General features: G+C 40.9%; 2 protein-coding genes across 13 annotated transcripts in view; one reads left to right on the plus strand and one right to left on the minus strand.

Moving 5' to 3' along the window:
• The first annotated feature begins 692 nt into the window (after positions 1 to 692).
• Positions 693 to 4,599, plus strand: LOC112559549. The gene is made up of 2 exons (XM_025230881.1): positions 693 to 783; positions 3,531 to 4,599. Exons 1-2 carry the CDS (start codon positions 693 to 695, stop codon positions 3,953 to 3,955), a joined length of 516 nt encoding a protein of 171 aa, XP_025086666.1. The 3' UTR covers positions 3,956 to 4,599.
• A 7,979-nt stretch (positions 4,600 to 12,578) lies between these two features.
• The window catches only part of LOC112559080 (mediator of RNA polymerase II transcription subunit 25-like), a 31,532-nt gene continuing 19,952 nt past the window's right edge, over positions 12,579 to 24,158 (minus strand). The window contains exons 17-22 of one of the 12 annotated variants that reach the window (XM_025229979.1): positions 19,176 to 19,253; positions 17,519 to 17,665; positions 16,333 to 16,495; positions 14,417 to 14,485; positions 13,143 to 13,252; positions 12,579 to 12,909 (exon numbers count right to left, since the gene is read on the minus strand). In XM_025229979.1, the coding sequence (XP_025085764.1) occupies positions 12,724 to 12,909; positions 13,143 to 13,252; positions 14,417 to 14,485; positions 16,333 to 16,495; positions 17,519 to 17,665; positions 19,176 to 19,253 (753 nt within the window). In that variant the 3' untranslated portion in view covers positions 12,579 to 12,723. Of the gene's footprint in view, positions 12,910 to 13,142; positions 13,253 to 14,416; positions 14,486 to 16,332; positions 16,496 to 17,518; positions 17,669 to 19,175; positions 19,254 to 24,158 lie in introns of all 12 variants that reach the window. The other 11 variants (XM_025229983.1, XM_025229982.1, XM_025229981.1 and 8 more) reach the window with 11 other exon arrangements.

A 24,158-nucleotide genomic window follows, 5' to 3' on the forward strand; every position in this document is an offset into this window, starting at 1 on the left:
AGATCCTTCTCCAATGTAGCCCCGCTTTTGTGGAACTCGCTTCCCCTCTCGACCAAGGAGTCTGATAGTATTGGATCTTTCAAGAAAATCTGAAGACTCACTTGTTTAAACTTTGAAGTTTTCATTTGACCTGCAGTTTGGTGGCTGCTGGGATCACCGCGCATTGAGCGCATCTTTGTGATGCGGATACTGGCGCGCTATAAAACTACATCATCATCATCATCATCATTTGGATTAGTGGGGAGAGGTGGGGTATTGCCATCTCTTCCATCGTGTGCTCTCCCAAAGCTGCGGTCAAACCAGTCCTCCAGCTCTCCCACGCAGGAAAGGCACTGTGACAGGGACTGCTCGTCTTTGAAGCAGACCACCAGGGCCATGTTATCTGCATACTTAACAAGTCTGAGAATAGCACTGTTAATAGTGATCTCATCTGCGAATACAGAGAATAGGATATGGGGAAGCACACATCCTTGAGGGGCACCTACAATCTTTTAAGTCTGTAGCATTCAGCGTCTTTGGCACTGGTATGATTGTTGATGTGCGCCATAAGCGGGGGACACTGAGAGTCAAGGGAAAGCTGGAAAAGTCTGGTAAAGACACCCCATAGCTGACTAGCACACTCCTTTAGAACCTTGCCTCTCACTTGGTCAGGTTCAGAGGCTTTACGTGGGTTAGCATGAGAAAGAATTCTGATGATATCCCCTTCAAAGACTGTGACAGAGGCTGCCGATAGTGAAGAGCAGACATTATCGACTTCCTCACTGAAGTCTCTCACGTCAAATCGTGAGTAGAAAGTGTTGAGCTCATTAACAAACGTGAGTGGGTCAGCACACTTCACTGTTTGTTTCTTTTGTTTTCTACCCATCATGGTGTTTAGGCCCCTCTATTCTTCCCTTGCATTGCCCTTCATAAATCGCTTTTCTACCTTCTTTCTGCATTCAACCTTAGATGCTTTTGCTTTCGCTCTGAACTCCTCTTTTTCTTTTGCTCTGTCTCCCTGCATAAAAGCTATCTTATTTTCATTGCGACAGTGTTTCAGCTCTTTACTCAGCCATTGTTTGTTATTCGGATAGCTGCAAGTCTGCTAGGTACGGATGACAGACCCTTCACAGGTGATATAAGATGTGATCGTGTCTGCCAGACAGTCAAGGCTGGCTCCACAGCTAGAGAAGAATAAATCTCAGTCGGTGGCCTCGAGGCAGCCTCTAAGCATCTCAGTTGCTTCAAATGTCCAGCTCCTAATACAGTATGTTGGCTTTTCGCGCCGAAGTTGTCTGTACGTGGGTAGCAGATGAACAAGGTTGTGGTCTGATCTGCCAAGCGGTTGCCGGCACTTTGAAATATAAGCATCCAGCACATAATCAAAACACCTGTCAAGCGTTCTGTCAAGGCGGGTGGGACATATGACGTATTGATGTAGACAGGGAAGCAGCTTACTGACATCACAGCGGTTGAAATCCTCGAGCAAAAATACAGGCTGGTTTACTGATCTCGTCGCCGCTTGATTGTATGTGTCCGCGATGTGCTCAGCTGCGAGATTGAAGTCTGGGTCGGGCACACAGGTTAGTATCAGTGATTTGGCCGAATTCACGAGTTAGTGTAGCCTGAAGGACACTGTCAGTATTTCATAATGGGGAGTACTTTACTGTTCCCATATTGTGTAGCTCGTAGCCTATTTCTCACTTACAAGCATACACAAACCTCCCCTTTAGATGTTTACTTGTTGCTTGTGCATTTCTGTCAAATCAAATCGTTGTGTATCCTTCTAGTTCGAATGTTACCTCATCTGTTAATCATGTTCCAGTGAGACAAAAGAGGTCACAACGTCGGTAGTCCCCATCAAATTTAATCAGTGCAGATAGTTCGTCCTGTTTATTTTGAAGTGAGCACATTGGACAGGCTGATGGCTGGTAATGTATGTCGACACCCTCTCCTTCTCAGTCTGTTTCTTATCGCTCTTCAAGATCCTCTCAGTTCTTTTTTTTTTCTCCGGTCTTTTTTGGAATGTCACATAAATTGGCATCAGGGGCCTGTGTGGCCTTCTGTCGGAACGATAGTAGACAGCCTCAAGTGTAAACCAGCATGGCTACGTCGCCAGTTTGACCAGTCGCACTTTGAGAAGAGAAAAACGTCACACGTACACGGACACTAACACACAGAAATACGATACTCCACACAGTCAGATGCATTGCAGTACCACTTATGTCCATCTGTGCACAAGCCGGTAGAAGTGAAATTCCAGTAGGAATCAAACAAGATAAAAAACGTGACGGACGAAAGTGAGCTGAGGGGGGGGGGGGGGGTGTCAAGCCACAAAGTAGCACTCCCTTCATTAGACATTTTCCGAAATGACTTTAACAACTACAGGTACCGCTAGAAAGCTTTCTTTGGTCAGTTGGCCCTCATTCCATTGAGGGGTGTTGAATGTGTAGTAGTAGATCTCTCACACAGTGGGGTGTTTATTACATAGAACGGTGATTATTTTGCGTGATATTTACTGTATAATAATAAATGCAAAATTTGTAAAGCGCCTACTCACACTCGTGAGCAGCGGCGGCGTTTGGGGGTGCCAAATGGGGCGGCCGCCACATGCCCCGCTCTCGAAGGGGCCCCGTGCTTCAGCCCCGAGGTCATCTTTATGAATTATTGCCAGCTGTGTTAAACAAGTTGTGACAAAACAATTGACGTTCAGAAAACACTTCTAAGTTCTAATGAAGCAAATTATTGAACCCATGTCTTCACGTTAAACCCGACAATAATAACAAGCAGTTTATTAAGTTGTCGTCACCATATTATTTCGCTTTAAGAAAAAACCGCTACTGTCACAAACGGTGGCAAAGGTTACGAACAATTACAACACTAAATTCGTGCGTTATTTCGCGAAATTGATCCAGCCTATCTAACTGTATATAAATCAGTGCTTCCGGCATCATATCAATAGGGATATTGATACACGTACTCCATTACCCCGGCCCCGCGCAGATGGTCGGCCCCAGGCCCCGCGTGGTCCTAACGCCGCCTCTGCTAGTGAGGAGTATGCTCTTAGCTCTTAAGAACCCAGGTTCTAGTGGTGAGCAAGGGTATGCGACAGTGCGTATTTGGTTCAGTCTGCCTGACAGCCCATCACACATTTACGAACAAAATGGCGCCCACGTTAATAAAATTAATGTACTCTAGAGCCCTGCCTCTTGTGATCCATTGAACTGTCCAGAGGGTACCCCGTCATGATATTCATGCCATGCACACCATCAAAGGTCAAAGCTTGTTATTGGACCCACTTGTACAATATCCAGGAATGCGGCACAGTAACCAAACGGTTATAGACCCGACCCATTACGTAAATTATTCCTCACGTAATATTTCCTCCAACCTTTGCCATTACTCAAGCTATACGATGCTCTTAGTGATATAACACTCACGATTTGTTATGAGAAAAGGTTCTCTAGGTTGAGCGGTAGGTACATATGTTGTATACTTTAAAATAAATAAGAACCAGTGATACTCAACGCTTTATTTCTTTCTGTGTTCAGGTCAGCGTGTAGTGGTACAAGGACCTTCGGGTACACAAACTACATTATCCTTTCTGCCTCCTATATCTTTAACATCGAGTTCTTATGAGGATGCACAAGGAACGTCTTCTAAGGAGCCAAGTGTAGGACAGACGCATCGAGCCAGCAACAGGTGTGCCTGTTCGTGTGTCGCTGCGAACCATTCTCACACAGCTGAGGCCAAGGCCGAATTGGTTATAAAGGAGCTGTTGCTGCAAAAGAGTGCCCTGTCAAAACAGACTCGCAAGTACAACAGCGCCCAGGACTGGCGACCGTCGGCCATTGTGACTGGAGGTGTCGGTGTGGTGTGCCTGGTGGTGTTTGTCGCTCTGGTTGTGACACCTGACGTGGGTCCAGTCGTGCGTTTTCTCTATCGCTACATAAAACTTCAGTGCGCGGTTCACTGATCTGAAAACGGTCATTGCTGTAGTAGCTAAGATTTCGCCATGTGTCTACCACCAGTTTGTGTAGTCACTATGTAGACTGGCGAAGTGTACCTTCAGATTGTGGAATCGTAGAAATGAAAATAGTACATGATAACATTTCACTACTAGTCATCATCGTATATGATAAAGGCAGTGCCGAAAAAAGGACGCAAATAACTGAACGTTGTGACATCAGTGTGTGTGACCCACAACAACATAGGCAATATTATCACAATGTAACATCAATATAACATCCTTTTCCTGAATTGCATTCAAATGATTACATTTCCTACAGTGAGATTTATCAGCTGTACAGTGAGGCGTATAATCAACAATGATTTCTAAAACTAATTTGTAAATCAGCCTAAAATTGCATCATCATCGTCGTCGTCGTCGTCGTCGTCGTCTTCATCATCATCATCGTCATTGTCATCATCATCATACCACCACCACTCATCACTCGCAAAAGGACGTATCCGTTTCAAAAATTGAACAGCAGTTTATGTTAACTTCACTGAGCTCTAGTCAAATATAAACATTGTAGAAACTGTTTAAATATAGTAACATTTGTTTCAGCCTAAGATGCATGTTTCATGCTTTGGTAGTGATGAGTGTGAGTGTGTGTTCGCGCGCGCGCACGTCTTACAAATCGGCAATGATTTTAAAAGAACTCTATTTTTCATGCATTTTCTGTTAACCCTTTACTGCAGCGGTTCTCAACCTTTTACTTGTGACACCCCCCCCCCCCCTGACGAACAAATGTACGTCCGCACGCCCCCCTTAGCCAGCAATGTAAGCTAATTTCACTAATACCGGTATAAGAAACTTAAAAAATGACCACCTTCGCGCCCCCCTTGTTAGCATATGTCGCAAACCTGGGGCGGGGTCCGTAGATTTGGTAGGGGGTACGATTTCTATCACCGTCCAACACATCGTCTATACCCCCACCAAATTCTCGTCGACACTTCCCGCGTGCTACCACACTAAATTGCTTATTAATTATCAACTTTTAGTTAGCTCGAGCCCCCAAGCACGCATAACCCCAATGAAAACACGAAGCAATTTAGTGTTTTAAAAGAACGTTAATTATTATTACCAAACGACAAAAAAAAAAAAAAAAAGAATACACAAGAACAGGTGAATTGTAACTGAGTTGTTTCCTTACTTCTAGCTCGTTCTCAATGTCGCCCCGTTACCTAATTATTTCCCTTGCTTCTAGTCTAGATAGCTAGTGAGCGAGATCTAACCTTAAAATTAACTGTCACCCACTCTTCCCGTACACTCCTCATGCACACGCCATTTAGCTGTGTTCAAGCTTTTGCTGTGTGGAGTCTTAGTCTCGCAGGACACACACACAACGGTCACGTGTCTGCCCAATGGCTGGCGTCGTATGGAGAATTCTCTCGTTGCGCCGCTGAAGAAATATTGTTCTGAGACTTCGATCTCCTGTTGACCGGTACGCGACGTGAGGAGTACGAGGAAGGTGCACCTCGAAGGGTCGCCATGACGCCTGACGATCTTCGCATGGAACGCAGCACCGATCCCGTTGCCCAGAACAACTTGTCCGTTACGTTGTTATCAGGTCGGACGGAGTTGCTCTTCCGTACGCACAGGTACGACTGTGTGGCTTAATTCACTTCCTAGGGTGATGTCCTTTTTCTCTCGGTGGTTCTTTCGCCTGAAGCTTGATGGAAGGACATGTGCAAACGAAGACTTGAGATGTGAAAATCACTGATGTCTTCTCCCTAGAAGTTTGAACGCAAAAGCCCAGCTTGTCGTCCAGATCTTTCTTTTTCAGTCGAAACGCTCAGCTTGCAACTCTGGATCTTTTTGTCCAGCAACCGTTCCGTTGGCCAGTCATGTTCACCGTTTGAGAACCGCGGCTTTACTGTTCACTTATCCTTACCATCGTTTTGTCGCTGAATCGCTCTATTTCTTTCACACACACACACAGACTCGTGTTCGTGAAAATATTTGCATACAAGATAATATTACAAGAAGTTGACGAAAACAGCTGTTTCGCATGTTTTTCCATAGGTTCTCATTCATTCAAACATTCACACATTCAAACACAATACTGAAAACACTGATATTTATTATCTATTTTAAAGTGTGAGAAAGATATTCTATGATTCTTAGAAACAGATCTTGTATGACATGATATTCACTGATATTCATAAAATTTGGTTAAGTTTGTTGAAATCGTGTAATGTTTTTATTTGAAGCTTAAGGGTTGAATGAAGTCGGAAGAGTAAGTAAAATAATGTTAAAGACATTGATTATTTTTAAGCCATGTATTGCAAGATAAAGACGAGTAATATGACATTTGTGTTAAGACTGTGTGAATCGTAAAGTGACTGTGTCTTACTGGAATAAGATTTGTAAAGTGTTTGTGCAATTTCTTCAAATATCTTCTGTGGTACACCCAAAAATGTCAATATACTTGTAGAGTTATACGCATTTTAAGACTTAAACGTTGTTTAAATGGTATCCAAAGATTATTTTATTGCGCAATGGAGTATATTTCTGACTGATTTTTCCTGACAATCTCTTATGCCACTGAAGCCCAACCTTGAACGGAAAGACAAGGTAAATGCGGTGTGGACACCATCTTTCTTGATTTTTTTTTTTTTTTTCTGTTTTTTTTTTTCTGTTTTTTTTTTTTTCTGTTTTTTTTTTTGTTTTGTTTTGTTTTGTTTTGTTTTTTTGTTTTTTTGAGACGTTTATCCTAATGAGCATTTATTTCTATTTTTCTAATAAATAAGTTGATAATCTGAATATGTATAATGTCATATACTTAATTGGTTTATACTTTCTCTGGTTAGGATTATCGTAGATTTTGTGGGAAAAAAGAATCTGCTTTGGTACAGGATGGGCCATTTAAAAAGTAGCTCGCCTCTGGTCCGAGCGTGGCAGAGTAGCCCACCCTGTATAACAGTCTTGCGAGATGTTATTCAGTTGTAGCTATGGAAGTGAAATATGTGTTAAATTTAGCTATATGATAGAGAGGATTATCTTATAAGCAGATGGGTTAGAAAAATCTTAGTTTTAATGTTTAGAGTATTTCTAATATGGAGAATATTTTCTAATACTGAAAAAGTAAAAGATTAGAGAGAGATGATGCAATGTTCATATTTAAATAATCTGAGTGTTGTTGAGAGTTTCGTTTTAACCTTAAAATGGCTGCGCCATTGTTGTTAACTAAAAATATTGATTTCTTACAAATTTTGCTACATTCAGCTGAATAAAAGATGGGAAAATTAACAAGGTTATTGTCGTCACACAAAAAAAACAACAAAAGAGCAATATATTCTTATGCCGGTCCACGTGATCCCTGAGCAGAACAGATGTCAACTCTAGACAGACGGGCTGTTTTGATGATTGGTAATCAATGGACGTGTTAGTGCCGGCTGCTTATTCCAGTGAAGCGGGACATGCACATCTATCAGATAAACCATTTAACAGATAACAGGTCATCGGCTCCGCCGCACGTTAGAAAGGCAGGGTCAGTAAGGGGATCTCGAGTAACTAAAGGACATTAAAAGCTGGGTGGCTTTGTCTTATACTAGCATGAATGGTTTATAAAAGTTGTACAAATAGCTGACTGTAGATGTAAGAATGACCAATTAAATTCCACGAAGGTTCTGAAACCTCGAGTTAACATTGTGCTGGAACTCGAACCAGCGTTTCGTCACCTTGCTCTTGTATCACACGAGTCGTAAGAATGACTTTGATGACTCTAACTGGTCAAGTTTCTGCTGTAAGTGTGTGTTCATTTCTCACCAGACAAGGACTTGGTATAGTGATTGTTACAGCACGACTTGCCAACAGGTGTGCAGCAAACTCTTAAGACAGTGTTGAGTTTCTATTTTTCTACCAGTCGCAGTTCTGCTTTGGAAGAGGGATTATTCTGTGGATATGGCTGCTCGAGTAACAACACTGGGTACTGTTCTAATGTGAATAGTCGTCACGATTCCCTAGGACATGTGTCCCTGGTCTTTGTGCGAAGGAAAAGTCGTCGACAAGCAACAAAGATCAACGGTCCGCGCACCACCAACTCTTCTATAAAGCATCGAGAGGGCCTTCCGTGAAGTAAAGAGCAATTCTGTGAAGTAAAGTACAATTATGCTCCATGCAACAATGATCAATTCTATGTTAAAGCTAAGTGGTGTATGAATGTGTATTCAGGTGTAGCATGCAAATGTGTGTTAAGATTGGGTTAGCAAATTCTTCCTTCTGGGTTACACTACAAATACTAAATGGCATTTGCCGGGCCCAAACATTCTCGAACTCAGTCTCCATGGCCCATCTACCGGCCTAGACTGCGCCTATTGACAGTTACAAAAACCCCAACAAATTACTAATAAAAATCTACATAAAAATACAAGAAAAAATTCAACTTGTGAAGTACGAAAGAAATGTGAATACCGCGCCTATCTAAGAAGAAGCAGCCTCCACTTGAAGTGTCTTTGCACTATCCATGTCTCTCTGAAGCGCTGGCCGGCGATGGTTAATTATAATTATTGTCTTCCTCCTTTCTCTTTCAGCTATCTTTAAAAAAAAAAAAACTATTACTCATTCAACATGTGCGACTCGGCCACAGCTCTGTGCCGAGTCGTTAACTTCGTGTCCCCCTTCTATGACAATTTATAATCGTCCAACATATTTTTTTTTAAAAAAGCACCTGTAAAATCTAAACCAGATCCGACAAATCTTGCTCAAACTTGTTATAACTACAATCATATAAGTCTATAATGGCTTCATAATGATCAGTTTTAGTTTCTTCCTTACTGATTTATAAGCACATCATTGGCAAAAATTATTATAGTATATCCCACAGCAAATCACATCAAAATCCCTTGAAAGATATCTGAAATTAAGTATTTTGCCATTCCAAATAATGCTTTTTCGACTATTAGCAAAACAAATGCTCACATCGCATTTGAATTTTTATCGACAACTGCTTGTGTTTAGCTCAGTAATATAGACTTGACAGGAAAACAACAGTACAAAAGTAGTCGGAACCGTCGTCGGTTGCACACTCATATCCGGAAGATTATCTACATTCACATCACTGCTAGGCATCACAATGTCAGTATTATCCAAGTTTATGCTTAACTACTAGACACGAAGACTACAAAGTAGATTTTACGATTAGCTGAGAAGAGTAATAAAGGTAGCATCGCCCAGATACCTTCCAGCAATTGGACAATTGTGTTCTTCCGATTCTCACATGTTATAACTAGAATTTTAGAGAAATATGCAGGTTTATTTGTTATATGATCATATTTGATTTTTAATTTTAGCATTACCTCGTGATTTAATTCGTGTGTACCTATAAGCATATGCAATGGCAAAAACGATTTTCACGTTGATCTGGATGATGATGATGATGATGATGATGATGGCGGCGGCGACGATGATGTCGTCAAAAGTGTGTTCTGCACATAACGCGTCTTGCTGACGACGGCCGTGTTGTCTACTTTTGTGCACGATCAATCAGCGTACACAGCATCCTGTGGTCCCTCTCTCCCTGATGGTGCAAACTGTTTCTCTGCAGGGGATTATTGACACACGCTGTCTGCTGTTTTAGCTCTGGTTCCACTGTCATCAGCAAACAGGAGGTACTGAGATGTTTTGTGCTTCAAGCAGTTCCTTAGCGACCGCTCCAGCACCTATCCGAGCGCGTCCTGCATTTTGTGTTATTGTTTCTAATCCAGACCTCTATAACACTTCTGGCGCTGATGTGTGTAAATGAGAAAAAAAATGTACAAAATGTACTGGAAAAGCGGCCTTTGTGAACAATCGCTGGTGTTAGGCGATAACAGTTACGACGGAAGTCAAGAGTGGCATGTGGTGCGATGACATAGAAACGTGGCTTTTGAAGGTGAGTGTTCACGCCACCAGTATTGACCTCATGCAAAGCTTGACTACATTGTACACTCCATGAACTGTCTATAGGAACTCGGCCCTTGTTACGACAATCACACAGACAGCTTCAAAAGACCTCTCGTCGCCATCACCAAGATTGTGCGGGATCTGATTTTTTTTTTCTGCCCTTCGTCACTTTCTCCGCCGTGCATCGTAGGCCGGTTTTCAGTGATCGAACGGCAGCCATCTTAACACGGGCTTTTGCTGCTCTGACTGCATACGATTACTTTTTGTTCTTTTCGTTCGATATTTCCTCCTTATTTATTAATAATAAAAAAAAGTGTCGGGAAAGAAATTACATGCATATATTTATTTGTGGACGCATAATCGATAGAGGTGCGGTTTGATATTAATACACTGTCTAAACCCCAGGATACCTAAGCAGACAGCCGGTGCTGTTTGCATCACAAACAGCGTTAACAGGAGCATTTCCGGGATCAAAAAGAGGCATTAAATGCATAAAACATCACAGGAGCCAAAAATTTCAAAATTAAAAAACAGCATAATGAAATCAGAAATGAGTATTATTAACTCTGTGAGATGTCGTTACACAGTTCAATCATGGTATGTCTTTCCATAAACAGCAGTTTTCCAAGCTAGCAATAAACTTCGCATTGTTTTATAGGCGAAAGCTTTATTTCAGCAGCTTACATCGTGTGGTATCCACCTGCTCCAAAGTCAATGGGTCAACTCAGAGTTCTCTTCAAAATCTGTATAATAGGCGGACTCTTCTGCCATCCTTCGTGATGACAGGCATGCTCTGTCGACAGAAATTGTCCGGCTCCCGTCGGGCCGCCAATTTTGTGTGCCTGCATGCAGGACAAACAGATTGCGGCTGTCTTTTGTTGTTTCAGCCGTGCGACTTTTGAATGGGGCTGTGCGAATGAATGAGACATGAATAGTTTTGTGCATGCAATTGTGTATGAATTTTAATTTTAATCGACCTGCAACAGAATTGCCCTCTGGGACAAATAAAGTCTTATCTTATCTTAGGGCTTCCACCAGTAGTACGTTAATGAACTCTATGCCATTGCTATCATGAACGTATATCGCCTGGACAGCTGGCAGACGACATATAGTAATTTGTTGGGGTTTTTGTAACTGTCAATAGGCGCAGTCTAGGCCGGTAGATGGGCCATGGAGATTGGGTTCGAGAATGTTTGGGCCCGGCAAATGCCATTTAGTATTTGTAGTGTAACCCAGAAGGAAGAATTTGCTAACCAAGATTAGCAAGACAGGAAGAAAGTTGTGGTTTGTATAATCTGTCCCCTAGAGGTGGCGTCTATGAAAGCAGAGAGTTGTCGCTCGTCGCCAAGAGTGTGCGTCATTTAATCCACGTTACTTGAAGCAGAAAAAAGACGTCATGTATAAGAAAAGCAGTTGCTCTAAAAATGGCCAAATTAGTGAAGGAAAAAAAATCTTCATCATCTTATATCTCTCTCAGTGACATTCCTCTGAACTTGCGCCTATTCCATTCGATTCACCTACAAATCTCTTCATCCTCATTGTCACCTACAGGGGCTCGTCGAGCGTTGTGCTTGGTGTGTAATACGTCGTGCGTATGCACGGTAAGTGGCCGTTTGTCTTATTACACACGGACTGCCTTGTCTCGCGGTCAGAAAAGTCGGTTTACTACTGGGAAGCTACACAGGAGGTGGTGAACGACCACCTGTGGTTTTCTAGTGCGCGGAAGACGTTGCCATGGAGATGGTGAATGTGACTGGTAATGAAACGGACACGTTTCGGCTTCAGGATTTCAACTCCATGGCGCAAATCTTGCTTTACTACCTTTGCTAGAATTCGACCAGGTGTAACGGTAAGGATAGCTTTTCAGTTGTTGTATCGGACCCCACCCCCAAGGTTCAATGCTTCCTTCTTGGGAAACGTTCAATTACCCGTCATAACATGTCACTTTATTACCACGAGATATATATTATTTTCTACTATCACGCCATAACCTGACCACGAGAGAATTATTCTCTACTATCATGTCAAAAACTGACCACTACTTGCAAGCAAGAAAAAAGGCTTCTGGCTCGTCCACCAAACACTCAGATGCTCGATTGCTTCAGGAGGGGAGAAGGCGGTGGAGCGAGAGGGTTGTGACTCGCTTTCCACATGAGCCCTAGACTTTGTGAACACAAAGAAGTGCGTATGACAAGAGAATGATGTGCTAACGTACAGGCGTATCTGTCGCTCTGAAGACAACTCAGCAGCAAGTACTGCCGCGACGGCAAAAACAAATGCTGCTGATGACAGCAAGGAATCTGCAGAAATTCCATAATCTTCTCACTTCATCTGCGACTATTTCTGAGACCATTAGAGATCAAACAACTTCTGATAAGACTACTTCAAGTTCTACAACAGAGCTCTCCCAGTCTGTTACCACCACCTACCTACGATTTATATTCGGATTGGACACTACCATGCCACATGCTTCCAGCAGCCTTTCCACATCATCTAATATCAGATGCTAACATCCCATCTGACTCCCATGCTTGAAATGGTTATTGTGTCTGCAGTAACTAATACAACTGCATTTTAATGGTGCTTGTCTATGAAATGGACTGGACTGTTTATGTGCATATGTGTTATAAGAAACAGCAGTTTCAAATGACAGCATAAAGTTTTAAAGACATAAGCAGAATACAGCAGCAAGATGTAACTCAGCCCGTCCAATGCACAAGTTTATTTCACTGCTACACAATTTATTTCACTCTCTCGAGCAGTTTAACATGGAAAACACTTCCATTTTTTCACCCTACTCAAAGATCAGTTCATTTAGTGTGCCATGCAGAACCACCACCCCAAAAATCACATTACACAAGGTCTGTAAAAGCAAAATCATCATAACTCTGGGTTCCCTGTCCACTCATCTGTGCCATTGTCATAGCCTGCAAAGGTGCTGCATTACCAGGTCCCATGACTCCTTGCTGTGTTTGTGGTACAGGTGCTCTCCCATGCTGCATAAGCAACTGCTGACGCATTTGTTGTTGCTGCTGCTGCAAATATACAAACACTTTTTATACTTTCTTTAACAACTGCATAATGGCCATAACTAAAGATCAATTATTAACTTATCATTAACTATATGTGTACATTGAGTTGGGGGTAAGGAGAGTGAGACTATCACAAGTGTTAAGAAGCACTGGACAATGAACAGGTGGAAACAGCTTTTCCTGCTTTTACAAACTTGAGATGTGCTAATGACAGAAACCACCACCACAAATGCACCTACCTGCTGACTGATTAACAAGTGACGAAGCTGTGCATTGGGCTGCTGTACAGACTGAAGAGGCATGCGCTGAGCTGCCAAACCCTGCTGACGCAGCTGCTGCTGCTGCTGGGCTAAACACATATTAGCAACATGTACATTCTTTACTCCTGACATGTACATTTCTTACATGTACATTCCTTACTCCCAACCCTATTCTCAATATAGTCCCACACAATTATTCAAACACATGTTGGTAGCACCATCAGCTTTCTAAGGCCATTCAACAACTACCCTACCCCAACAACAAATTCCAGTCATTAAAAGTTGTTATCTCTTTGTCAGCAATATTTTGAAAGTAAATCTATAGGCAGAATTATAATAGTATCGGTAGCACTGCCACATCAAGAGGACATGAACATGACATCACCGTAAAACAATAGAGGAAACTGTAAATGGCAGAGTATGCTTAACAGCTTATCTATTCTAAAAACCATGAATATATCTTCTGATCTTTTTTTACCATTTCATCTGACTGGCAGCTTTCATTCTCACACCAGATCCAGAAGTAAAATTATTGAAATGCTGAATTGTATAATGCACATTTTGCTGTGATGAGAAACACTGATTAAACACTGGGTTTGTTTGGTTTTTTTTGTAAAAGACTTGATTAGTTTTCTCTCATTCACAAAAATGTAAAGTTCTTATCATCCTCATGGCCACTTGCAGTTACCCCTTCCACCCTTCCCAACTGCTTTTTTTTTCTTCTGCAACACCATCTCTATTTCTACAAGCTGCTACTGTTTTTGCAAGGCCATACCTTTCTACAGCTCATCAGCATTCTCTACATTCCACCACAGACACCATGTCTTGACTCTCCATCCACCCACCAGCATCCACAAAGCCAAACCAGCCCTTCAACTTACCTCACTCAAAGAAAAAAATCATGCATTGTTTGTTCAGGTACATTAAAGCATCTCCTAATCTCTCCTCATATAAGAAATGCCCATGAGCTACAACAACACAACCTTCACAACTAATATCACATCTGTTTCCACAACCAGCTCCAGTCTTTGAAAGTCCATACCCTGTTCCTAAGTAATGCTCTCAAACCATCTCCCTGGATGCAAGCAAGGGGAAAGAATATGAAAAAAAAGCATTCAAAGTTCAAAATGTGAGAACAAGCAGAGAATAAGTACCAACCAACAAGACACAAATCTGTGAAAGAATATATGGTAACAGCACTGAAACAGTCCAGCCTTCCCCCATGCAATGGTTTAAAGACAAACCCAAAGTACCTGAGAATAAGGTAAATGACATACCATGATGATACATATATGGATGGCCTGGGTAATGCATGTCATGATCTACACATTGCAAACAGAAAGCACAGAACAACGCAGGTTACCAAAAAATGGCCTGACTGGTGGTCTTGATGCTTTACAGTGACATCAGGTGCCATATACAAAACATTTTTCCTCACTAGTTCTCTCTCCTCTGCTCCTACTCTACACCACTTTCCATGAGTTTTAATGTTTTATAAGCATAAAGTCACTGCATGTGCTTCAACTAAAACATTTTTTGTACATCACCTTTAACAGAATCATTCTAAATGCCAGGTTTTTGACAATGCAAGGATATAAAAGATTTTTAGCAGCCATGATATATCTCTTTTGCTTGTTAATTTCAGACTCATAGCAATATGAAAAAAAATCTGCATGACGGCATGTAGTATGCTGTATTTTTATATTGCTGTGCAACTAGAAATACTAAAAACCCAGTCCATAAAAACCTCTTTATATTCCTATAATAAACTGTTCTCCCTATCTAAAACCATAATGGTTTGAGGCTTTTTAACCTATCAAAGTTTATAAAACTAAAACAGTTTACAGCAAATTCCATAAATTCCACTGCATGCAATGTCTTGTGACATCAGAACTGAACATGCCACATAAGACCAGCTCACAAAGCTTGATCTTACACTTGTACTTGTATCAAAATACATTACAGGCCAGACAAATCAAATAGCACATAACAGCCTTCATTTCAGTATGGCAGCTTCTTGTTCCTTATCACCCCCAGTGGAGCATAGGGCTGGAACTACACCAAGCCATAGGTTCTGGACGTCCCTGCCGCCTTGCCAAAATTTAAGGACTTGATGGCTTTGATGATTTCTGCCTTGGTTGGTGGGTTGGAGTTCACTTGGAGCTGTTTGGCGGCTGGGGCAAGGTCAAAAGTGGTTGTTGGTGGTGGCTGGTGCAGTATTTCTTCAAAATGTTCTGCCCAGTGAGATCTTAGTTCTGTATCCCTGGTAATGATGCTGCCATTCTTATTCTTAACTGGCTTGCGCCCATTGGTGTTTTTCCTTCAATACAGAATTCCTGTAATTTTGTATAGTCTCTTTGTGTTATTTTGCCTAGCTGCTTGTTCTGTCTCTTCTGCCATTCTGTGTGCGAACTGACTCTTGTTGCCTCTTGCACTCTTCTTCACTTCTCAGTTTATCTCCCAGTACTTTGCTCTGAGCTCTACTTTTTCCTGCTGGTCTTGACATTGGTTGATTTTCTGCTTCAGCACTTTCCTTTCCTCTATCTTTTGCCAGATCCCTAGAGTCAGCCATTCCTTGTGCTGTTTTTTCTTTCTTTCCCAGAACCCCTGTGCAAGCAGTCTTTCACATCTGCTGTAATCCTATCCAGTGATTGGCCACTATTTCTTCCAGGAGTCCCTCCAGCACCTCAAACCTGTTTTTAACTTCGCAGTTGAACTATTCTTGCTTTCTGCGGTCTCTAAGAAACTGCAAGTTGAATTTGTGGTGCAGTCTGTCTGATAAGTCACAGAAAGACCTCAGCTTTATAGTATGGCAGCTAGTGCATCTTTAAGGTTTTTCGGTGCATAGAGACTGTAGAGGCACTTAGTATTATATACCTGCCTGCCTTCTAGGCAGCTGTAAAAGATTGTGGAAAGTGTTTCCAATCAAACTTCTTCAGACTAATGCTCCAGTCACACAACACAAAATGAAATAATTGCAAGACTCCCAAATGCAGTCTATTAACTGCTCACCTTTTCTTCCAAACCTTTGATCTGAATTGCACACCATTTGTATTGCGCATGCACAACAGTACCAAGATGCTGACTGCACAACACAGCCAGACTGTGTACATCTCAATATACGTACTGCACAAAAGCAGACAGGGTGTGTAGATCTGGAAGTACATACCAATAAACTGTTGTTGTTGCTGCTGCTGTTGTCGTGCCATGGTCAGATTCTTTTGGTCAGCAGCCACTTGCTGCTGCTGTTGTTGCTGAGTTTTTTGTTGCTGAAACTGTAGCTCCCGCTGCTTGGCAGCTTGCAGATTGCGATCTATCAGCTGCATGTTCGGCTGAAAAAGTTCAAATTTTCCCCCATTTTATATAAGAAAAAGATTACTTTCATGGTAACAATGTAACTCCCGAAACATGTAGCCCAGGAAGTGTCAAAATACAGAAACATTACAACATAAATGATAATATGATGAACTTGCACAAATGACTTGTCAAAATGACCAGTCTATCATCTATCATACCACATGTAACTAATGTTAAAACAGTTTTGACTGATGTGAACCTAACTGTAAGAACACTCAGCCCAATTCTGGGTATGAAGAACATGGGGAGATTTGGTGTTTTATGTCGAGCCAGCAACTAAGTCTATATCACAGAAATGCAGCCAAGAGATGTCACACGCAAAGAAAGAACAGCATGCCTGAGACAAAAAAATGAAGCCAGGACAGACAGCTGTGACTGTATTGGTGACAGATGCTAACTGTTGCACCACCAGATTGACCATATATAAAAATCATGATTCTATCACAAAATCGACATCTGGGTTTCGCAATGGTACCTTGGCTATTGTTCTTCTTGTACCTCTTAGTCAGCCTAATAAATGCAGCCTGATTCTCTCTAAAGCACAGTCATCAAGCAAGAATGCTAACATTCAGATACTCAGCATGTGACACAGTAACTCTGCTATTCACTAAAGCAAGAGAAGAAAGAAATCCCAGAACTTCTACAAGCTGATTCTCCAAGCAAGCAAGCTTGCACTATATACACTAAGTTTTTCTTTAATCTATCCTAGATATCATAGTTTATTCTTCTGGGCTACATCACTAATAAAACTGCCCTTTAAAAGATCTAGCTGAACTTTGTGCAAACATTTTTAAAACCAGAAAGTTTGACTTTCCAGCAAAAATAAGTTTGACACCAGTTTCTAGTTTGTGCATAACATACATAACAAAAATAACATTTTCCTCATCAAACCACAAGCCTAAACTGTGAAAGTTTAATTGCCCCACTCATATGCCAAATGGTCATATGCAAAAAAAAAAAAAAAATAGAGAAGTATCAACAGCATCATGTTTACTCACTGCAGCACCAGGTCCTTGTGGGCTGAGCATGGCCTGTGCTGGTCCCCCCACACCTGTTGGACCTGCTGTGGCAGTGACCATGGCTGCCTGGCCACCAGTAAGGGGACTGGCATCCAGACCCACAGCACCCTGACCTTGGGGCATGTTCTGCTGAAAACAAAACCAACATAAAGATCTCTCCCCAAAGCTGTAAAATTGTAGCTATTAAAATTAATAGGTGTGTGCATAAATGATCTTAATATAGCAACCCTAACATGGATCAGCAGCAATCATGCTTTGAAATGCATACCTAGAGAATTTATTGCACTTATACTTTTAGACTATTTTATACACAGATTTTTGTTTTGTTCTTCATTATTATTGATCATTCTATTGATCTTATGTAACTGATTATACCTTTCTTCAACAAAGACTACAAATCTTGTCATGTACTGCCCTCATGCAATTGTTTAAAAATATTACCTATTTGAATCCACAAACATCACACAAGTGACAAGGCCAAATCTTTCTTACACCACTCAAAAGACAATAGAAGCAGCTTGTGGAGTATTATGCTACAAATAGGGTTATTACACAAGCATGGTTTGCAGCAGCTTATAAAATGAATGGCTAAACAAGCTAAATGAGTTAACAAGGCCATGTTGAAGTTAAAGAACTTAGACAAGAACTAAGGTGAAAGAGTCAAGCAAGAAAAAAACAGTTTTCCATAGTATGTATAACAGCCAGCAAGAAAGATAAAGCACAGCAGAAAGTAAGTGATTAGGTGATCAATCCTACACACTTACAAGCTGCTCTGGTCTACACAGGCTACTCACAATGAGGCCTGCCAACAAGTACTCATGCAGCATAGGATCCCAGAAGGACTTAACAGTCAGAAACTCACCCTTCACATCATCAAGGATGCTGATAGTATGGTAAATCCAGATGAACACTTCCCAAGTGCATTTTAACTGAACACTGCATAATTCTAGATCTGTCTGGTGACCATTTTGTACCAATAAGAAATGTCCCAGAGATTGTCACAGCTTAGTTTTGTTTTATTTTTTTTTCTGATTAAGTTCCATCTAGTTTACAGCAAGGAAGTGGTATATAGCCATAAGATTTTTAGAGATTATCCAACTCCTCTTTAAAATCTTCTATAATTTTGTTAACAATTGAAGGTATAAAACACCCATCATACCTCCAAAAAACCAGAGCAAATCTTGTTGAACTTAATGAGATACAGTTCAGAAATGCACACAGAAAACAAAACATTGACTGGCTACTCAGGAGTCAATGTGGATCCAGAGAATTTATATCTACAATACTGCATTATTTGAAGAAGGACACATAAATGTATCATTAGCAAGGATGGTTTTTGTAACAGTTAACATTCAGGTGTCAAGTCTATGTTGGCAAGAAAAAGTTTAATGAAACCAATTAAGCAATTCTAGATATGTTTGTTTATGGGAAAACACTAAACGAAAAACATGTTAAAGTAATAATTAGGATCTTTTCCTGGTGGAAGAATACATTTCCATGTCCAAAAGACTGTCATGGAAGATGTTGCTAAATATAGCCATACATCTGTCAATGCAACCTGTTAAAAAGGCACTAGAGTGCTACATATATGTCATGAATACAGAGGTAGTTTCTTCTGCACACTTTCCCTCCCTACCTTGTGAACAAGGCCCAGGGAGGACATAGCTGGCTGTGCCAGACCCAGATGCAACTGGTTAAGTAGCTTGGGCTGTGCCTAGAGACAGACAACACTACATGCAACACTGCTAGCTCACTACAACTGAAAATAACTCCATTCACATTTACTTCTCAAGAAATAAAGAAAAAACACTCAAATATCTACTAATATGATCACAATACATGCTGACATGCCTACTTCACAAGACACATACATATCTAGTCTGTTCACTTTATAATCTGGACATGCATACATTTACCATCAACTAGTCAAGTGGAACTGTATCTAGTGTGTAATGTGGACATGTATACACAAATCTACCACAAAATGGTCAAATAGAAAACAAAATGGAGCACAGAATGTTTCCAATCCTAAAAGAACAGAATGAGTAATCAACCAGCATTCTTGGACTTCCAAATATTACAAAAAACAAAATACATCAGTTGCTATCTCTAAGGTCAGTAAGCAGTTAGATCAATCAATAAGTGAAACATTAATCTTTAACTCTTCATACTTCCATGAAAGTCATTAATGCTGAAAATCTTTTTCTCTTCAAGGTCTCTAAACATAGAGATTGAGTTCACTGCACTTCTTTTCTTTTCTGTTTACTGCATGCAGAATGTGTTCCATAGGCAATGTGTAAATGCTGAGTTTATCTCACTGTGACCTTTAAATATTCTTCCCTACTTTATGAAATTGGATAAAATATGCACCTTTCGAAGCAACTTTACTAGGTTTGAAAATCCTTTTTCCTATAGCCCAGGAACAAGTTATATAATGATTTACACAAATTTAGAATGGGCATTTTTACAAATACACCAATCCTACTTCTTTCTACAATTTGTAGCAGAATGGATTTCCCTGAACTAGAGGTAATCTAGTTATGAATCATTACTACCTACCCCTTTATTTCGCCACCTTTGCCTCTTGCCCAACATTTACAATTTATGATGGCAAGATAACAAAAGTGGAGGGCATATAATATTTTAATGGTCTAATTTGTTTAATTGGTTTAAAATGATGACTGAGTAAAGCACAATACAAACCTAGGGGAGTACCCCCTTCCACTCTTGAGATACATCTGTACAAATATCACCATGCACAGAAAGAGAACAACTAAACAGATGTCAGAAATTGTGCATGAATACATTTACATAGTGAAAGCTTCACCCAGAGAACTGGAATCATATGTTAATTAGATATATCTGTACACAAATGTGACATTCAGGGTTTATTCTATTATTATTCTATGCATGGTGATTTTTGTAGATGTGTATCCTAGAACTTTACCCAGTCATTAGGAAAAAGGTATACCCCACTATACCTTGAAATGCATGAAAGGTTTACTTAATTTTTTTTTTGAAGTGAACTTTGGACTGAATGAGTGGGTATAGCTCAATACAAGATACTATTTCCAAACATCTGAGTGAACAGCCCCTTTCATTCTCTTGCCTACAAATATCACTATGCTCACAACTTGTAACATCATATTTGTATATGGTATCGCACGCGGCATATGTAATGAATTACTAAGAACACATGCACTTTTGTCTACAGAAATGGATTATAGATGCAAATGATTATGCACACAAGTAACTTACATGCAAGAGAGTTAAAAGCTAGAAAGATAATAGATAATGGTCATGCACTGGACAGATGACAGCTAAATGAACTGCAGATGTACATGTATGTACATGTGATGTCCCCTCACCTAACAGACTGAATGGGGCAGCTTTCTCTGTGTTTTTTCTATTTTGTCTATGATCTGTCCTAGTTTTATTATTATCAACTTGCAGATCTTCATCTTCCTTTAGTCCCTCTGTGTGCTAGAATAACTGTAGGTTTCTGCCTTTTTCCTTATGGAAATAGATGAGGTCAAAGTTTTTGTTGACTGTCTCCATATTCTGCCACTTCCTTTACAGTATGTGATTTGTACCATTCACTTATACAATTGTTGTGTTTGTAAACTCTGGAGCAGGAGTCCGTGGATTTGGTAGGGGGTATGATCTCTGTCACCCGGTTTAACACACTGTCGATACCCCCACCAAATCACGTCGACATTTCCCGCATGCCCCTATACTAAATTGCTGATCTACACTTTTTAATTAGCTTGATGATGATGATGATGATGGAGTTTTATAACGCGCAAAATCCGTATCATGGAGAAACGCTCAATGCGCCGAAATTTTACATAAAAGTACACCAATAAAATCCACATTAGCAGCTGCAGAAAACCAAAAGGAAAGTTCACACCAAAATCTATACAGTATCAAACGATCCGACGGCTAAAAAGGACCACAATTGTGAGAGACGATCTGCTGCTTCAAAGCGCATGAACACCACTCACAAACACTGGTCCACAAATCAGGAAAAGGAAAAACAGGTGTTCGCATGGGCATTGTAGGAAAAATGAAGGGTAAGATCATCAGGTGCTTGGCCCTGCAGTACAGTCTTCAGTCCTCTTAATGAGTGCTGAGCTACATGCACTGTGGTCGTATCTCCGTGACCTGTATATAGCTGATCGATACAGGCCACACTATCAAACTTCACAATGACCACCTCTGATGACGATAACTCATTCATGTTGACAGTACAATGTTACAATGATAGTACAGCGGTAGTGGATAAACAATGAGACAGGTACTATGACACGTGACACAAGACACACGAGATATAGTCGGATGGACGGAAAGGGCAACAATTGCCAGTAACCGGGTGTTGGTTATACACAGTTCAAAAGCTCAGCATGAAGTGGTTCAGTGTTATAGTTCGGTCTCTACTCCGTCATGTGGTGATGTCATCAGCGACGGCAATGTACAATGACGTAGAAACGCAGCGGACTGGGTACTGAAGCACACACAAAAATAAATGTTGATAAAGTATAAGACCACAGAGTCACAACTACTGCCTGTAGGCACCACACTCATAGAAAATTCACTCTCAAATCGGTATATCACAGAGATTCACATAGACCCATACTATCTGTCTGAAGCAGAACTATGTCACACAATTCCACTGATCGAAAGTGAAAATGAAACTGTAAAGAACGGTCACCACTGATCATCTCCCACACAACAGAACCAAAACAGAGGTCACCAGGATGGAAAGAGCATCATATCCAAGCTGTCGCAGCCAGGCACGCTTCAAATTAAAGTTGACAGCAAAGCCTTGGGAAGCAACAATAACACATCAGGCAAGACCGAAGACAAAGTAGGTTCCACCCATCCGCCATCTTACTACAGGATAATGCACTTGTTGATCCCCCAGCATGCATCACCCCAAATAACAACGAGAGACAATTTAGTATATTTAAGAAATTATTAATCAAATAGCCAATGATAAAAGGGAATACACAAGAACAGGTAAGTTTTCAAATGAGCTGATTCCCTAACTTGGCTAATTACCTAGGTCGTTCAGATTACCTAACTACATCCTTAATCCTAATCTAGATAACTAGTGAGTCAGATCTATCCTTAACTGTCACACACAACACTGCACAATCACTCTTCCTGTATGACTCTCATGCACACGCCACTTAGCTCTGTCCAAGTGCCTTTGCTGCGTGGAGTCTTAGTCTCTGCAGGACACACAGACACTCTGTCACTTGTTTTTGCCCAATGGCTATCGCCATATGGAGAACTCGTCCAATGGCTATCACTGTATGGAGAATTCTCTCATCGCGGCGCAGAAGAAATAGTGTTCTAGGACATCGGTCTTCTGTTGTCCAGTACGCGACAAGAGAGGTACGAAGAAGACGGTTGGGACGATTCCTCACATGAATCGTCCCCGTGCACCCTTTGCACCTTGAACGGTTGCCAGTAGGCCTGACGTTCCTCACATGAACATCAGTGCCGATTCCGGTGGCCAGAGCAACTTGTCCATCATGTTGTTACGTAGATTGAAAGTTGTTCTCCCGGTACACAAAGGCACGTCTGTGTGGGCTTAAATTGCTATCTTGGGTTGTGTCCTTATTTCCTCAAGATTTCTTGTCGTCTGAGGCTAATGGTAGAACACAAGGAAGCGAAGACTTGAACTGCGAAGTTACTTTGATGTCTTCTCCCCAAAAGTCTCTAGCAAAAAGCGCTGAGCTTGCCTCTAGATCTTTGCAGGGCAACCTGCGTTCAATTGGTCAGTCACGCCACATGACACACCACAACCAATCACGCTTCACGAGACTAAGTTCTCATCAGCTCTTTCGTGTGTTACGTCATTTCTACAGAAAAGTTACGTCATTTCTAGAGAAAAGAACAGATGTTTAAACCCACACTATAGCCCTTTCGTGACATTGTGCATCAAGATAGTGCTTTGTAAACACTTGTTTAGAAGATGTAATGGTTCAGTTCAGCTTCAACTTTTTTACTTTGATGCCTTGATAAAAAAAATTATCTTCAGATCCATAGTCTGTCAGTGATTGGGGTGAGCTCCCTTCTGCTAACTGGTTGAAGATCACTTTTTTCTACTCGTATTATTCACACTGATCTACACCTGGCTTGATCTTCTTACTGCATTCTTCCTAAGAAAAGGTTGGTTGTTTATGTTTTATGCCATGCCAGCAACTAAGGCTACATCACACCAATTCCTAAGAGAAACTGGCTCTCATCACATTTTGTGGTGTTGTGTCACATCACTGCTTCATCTTTGTGTTTTGTTTCTCCATTGGACTGTTATTTAACCTTCCTGTGTAGTGCACCAAGCTTGTCTTTTTTGACAGGAAAGAACGCTATACAAATGCACTCTTATTACTGTAAAGAGCTTTGAGTCCTGCTGTTGCCAGAGAAAGGTGCTATATGTGCTTATTATTACTATTGTATATTTACATGTATTTATGTGTATGCACCACAAAAATATATAAAATGTCCTACATGTAAAGATTTGTACACAAACACAGATATTCATGCAAAAGTGACATGTATTCTGTCAAAGCAAGAAACATGATTACCTAATGTATATAATGCTACACCA

This window comes from Pomacea canaliculata, linkage group LG3 (assembly GCF_003073045.1).
Source record: "Pomacea canaliculata isolate SZHN2017 linkage group LG3, ASM307304v1, whole genome shotgun sequence".
In the NCBI taxonomy this organism is placed as follows: domain Eukaryota; kingdom Metazoa; phylum Mollusca; class Gastropoda; order Architaenioglossa; family Ampullariidae; genus Pomacea; species Pomacea canaliculata.

Bases quoted from the DNA above. Each gene is read 5' to 3' on its own strand.
- LOC112559549 (XM_025230881.1), top strand. From the start codon at position 693: ATGATATCCCCTTCAAAGACTGTGACAGAGGCTGCCGATAGTGAAGAG. The intron at 784-3,530 runs GTGAGTAGAAAG...TTCTGTGTTCAG, and splicing joins GAAGTCTCTCACGTCAAATC to GTCAGCGTGTAGTGGTACAA.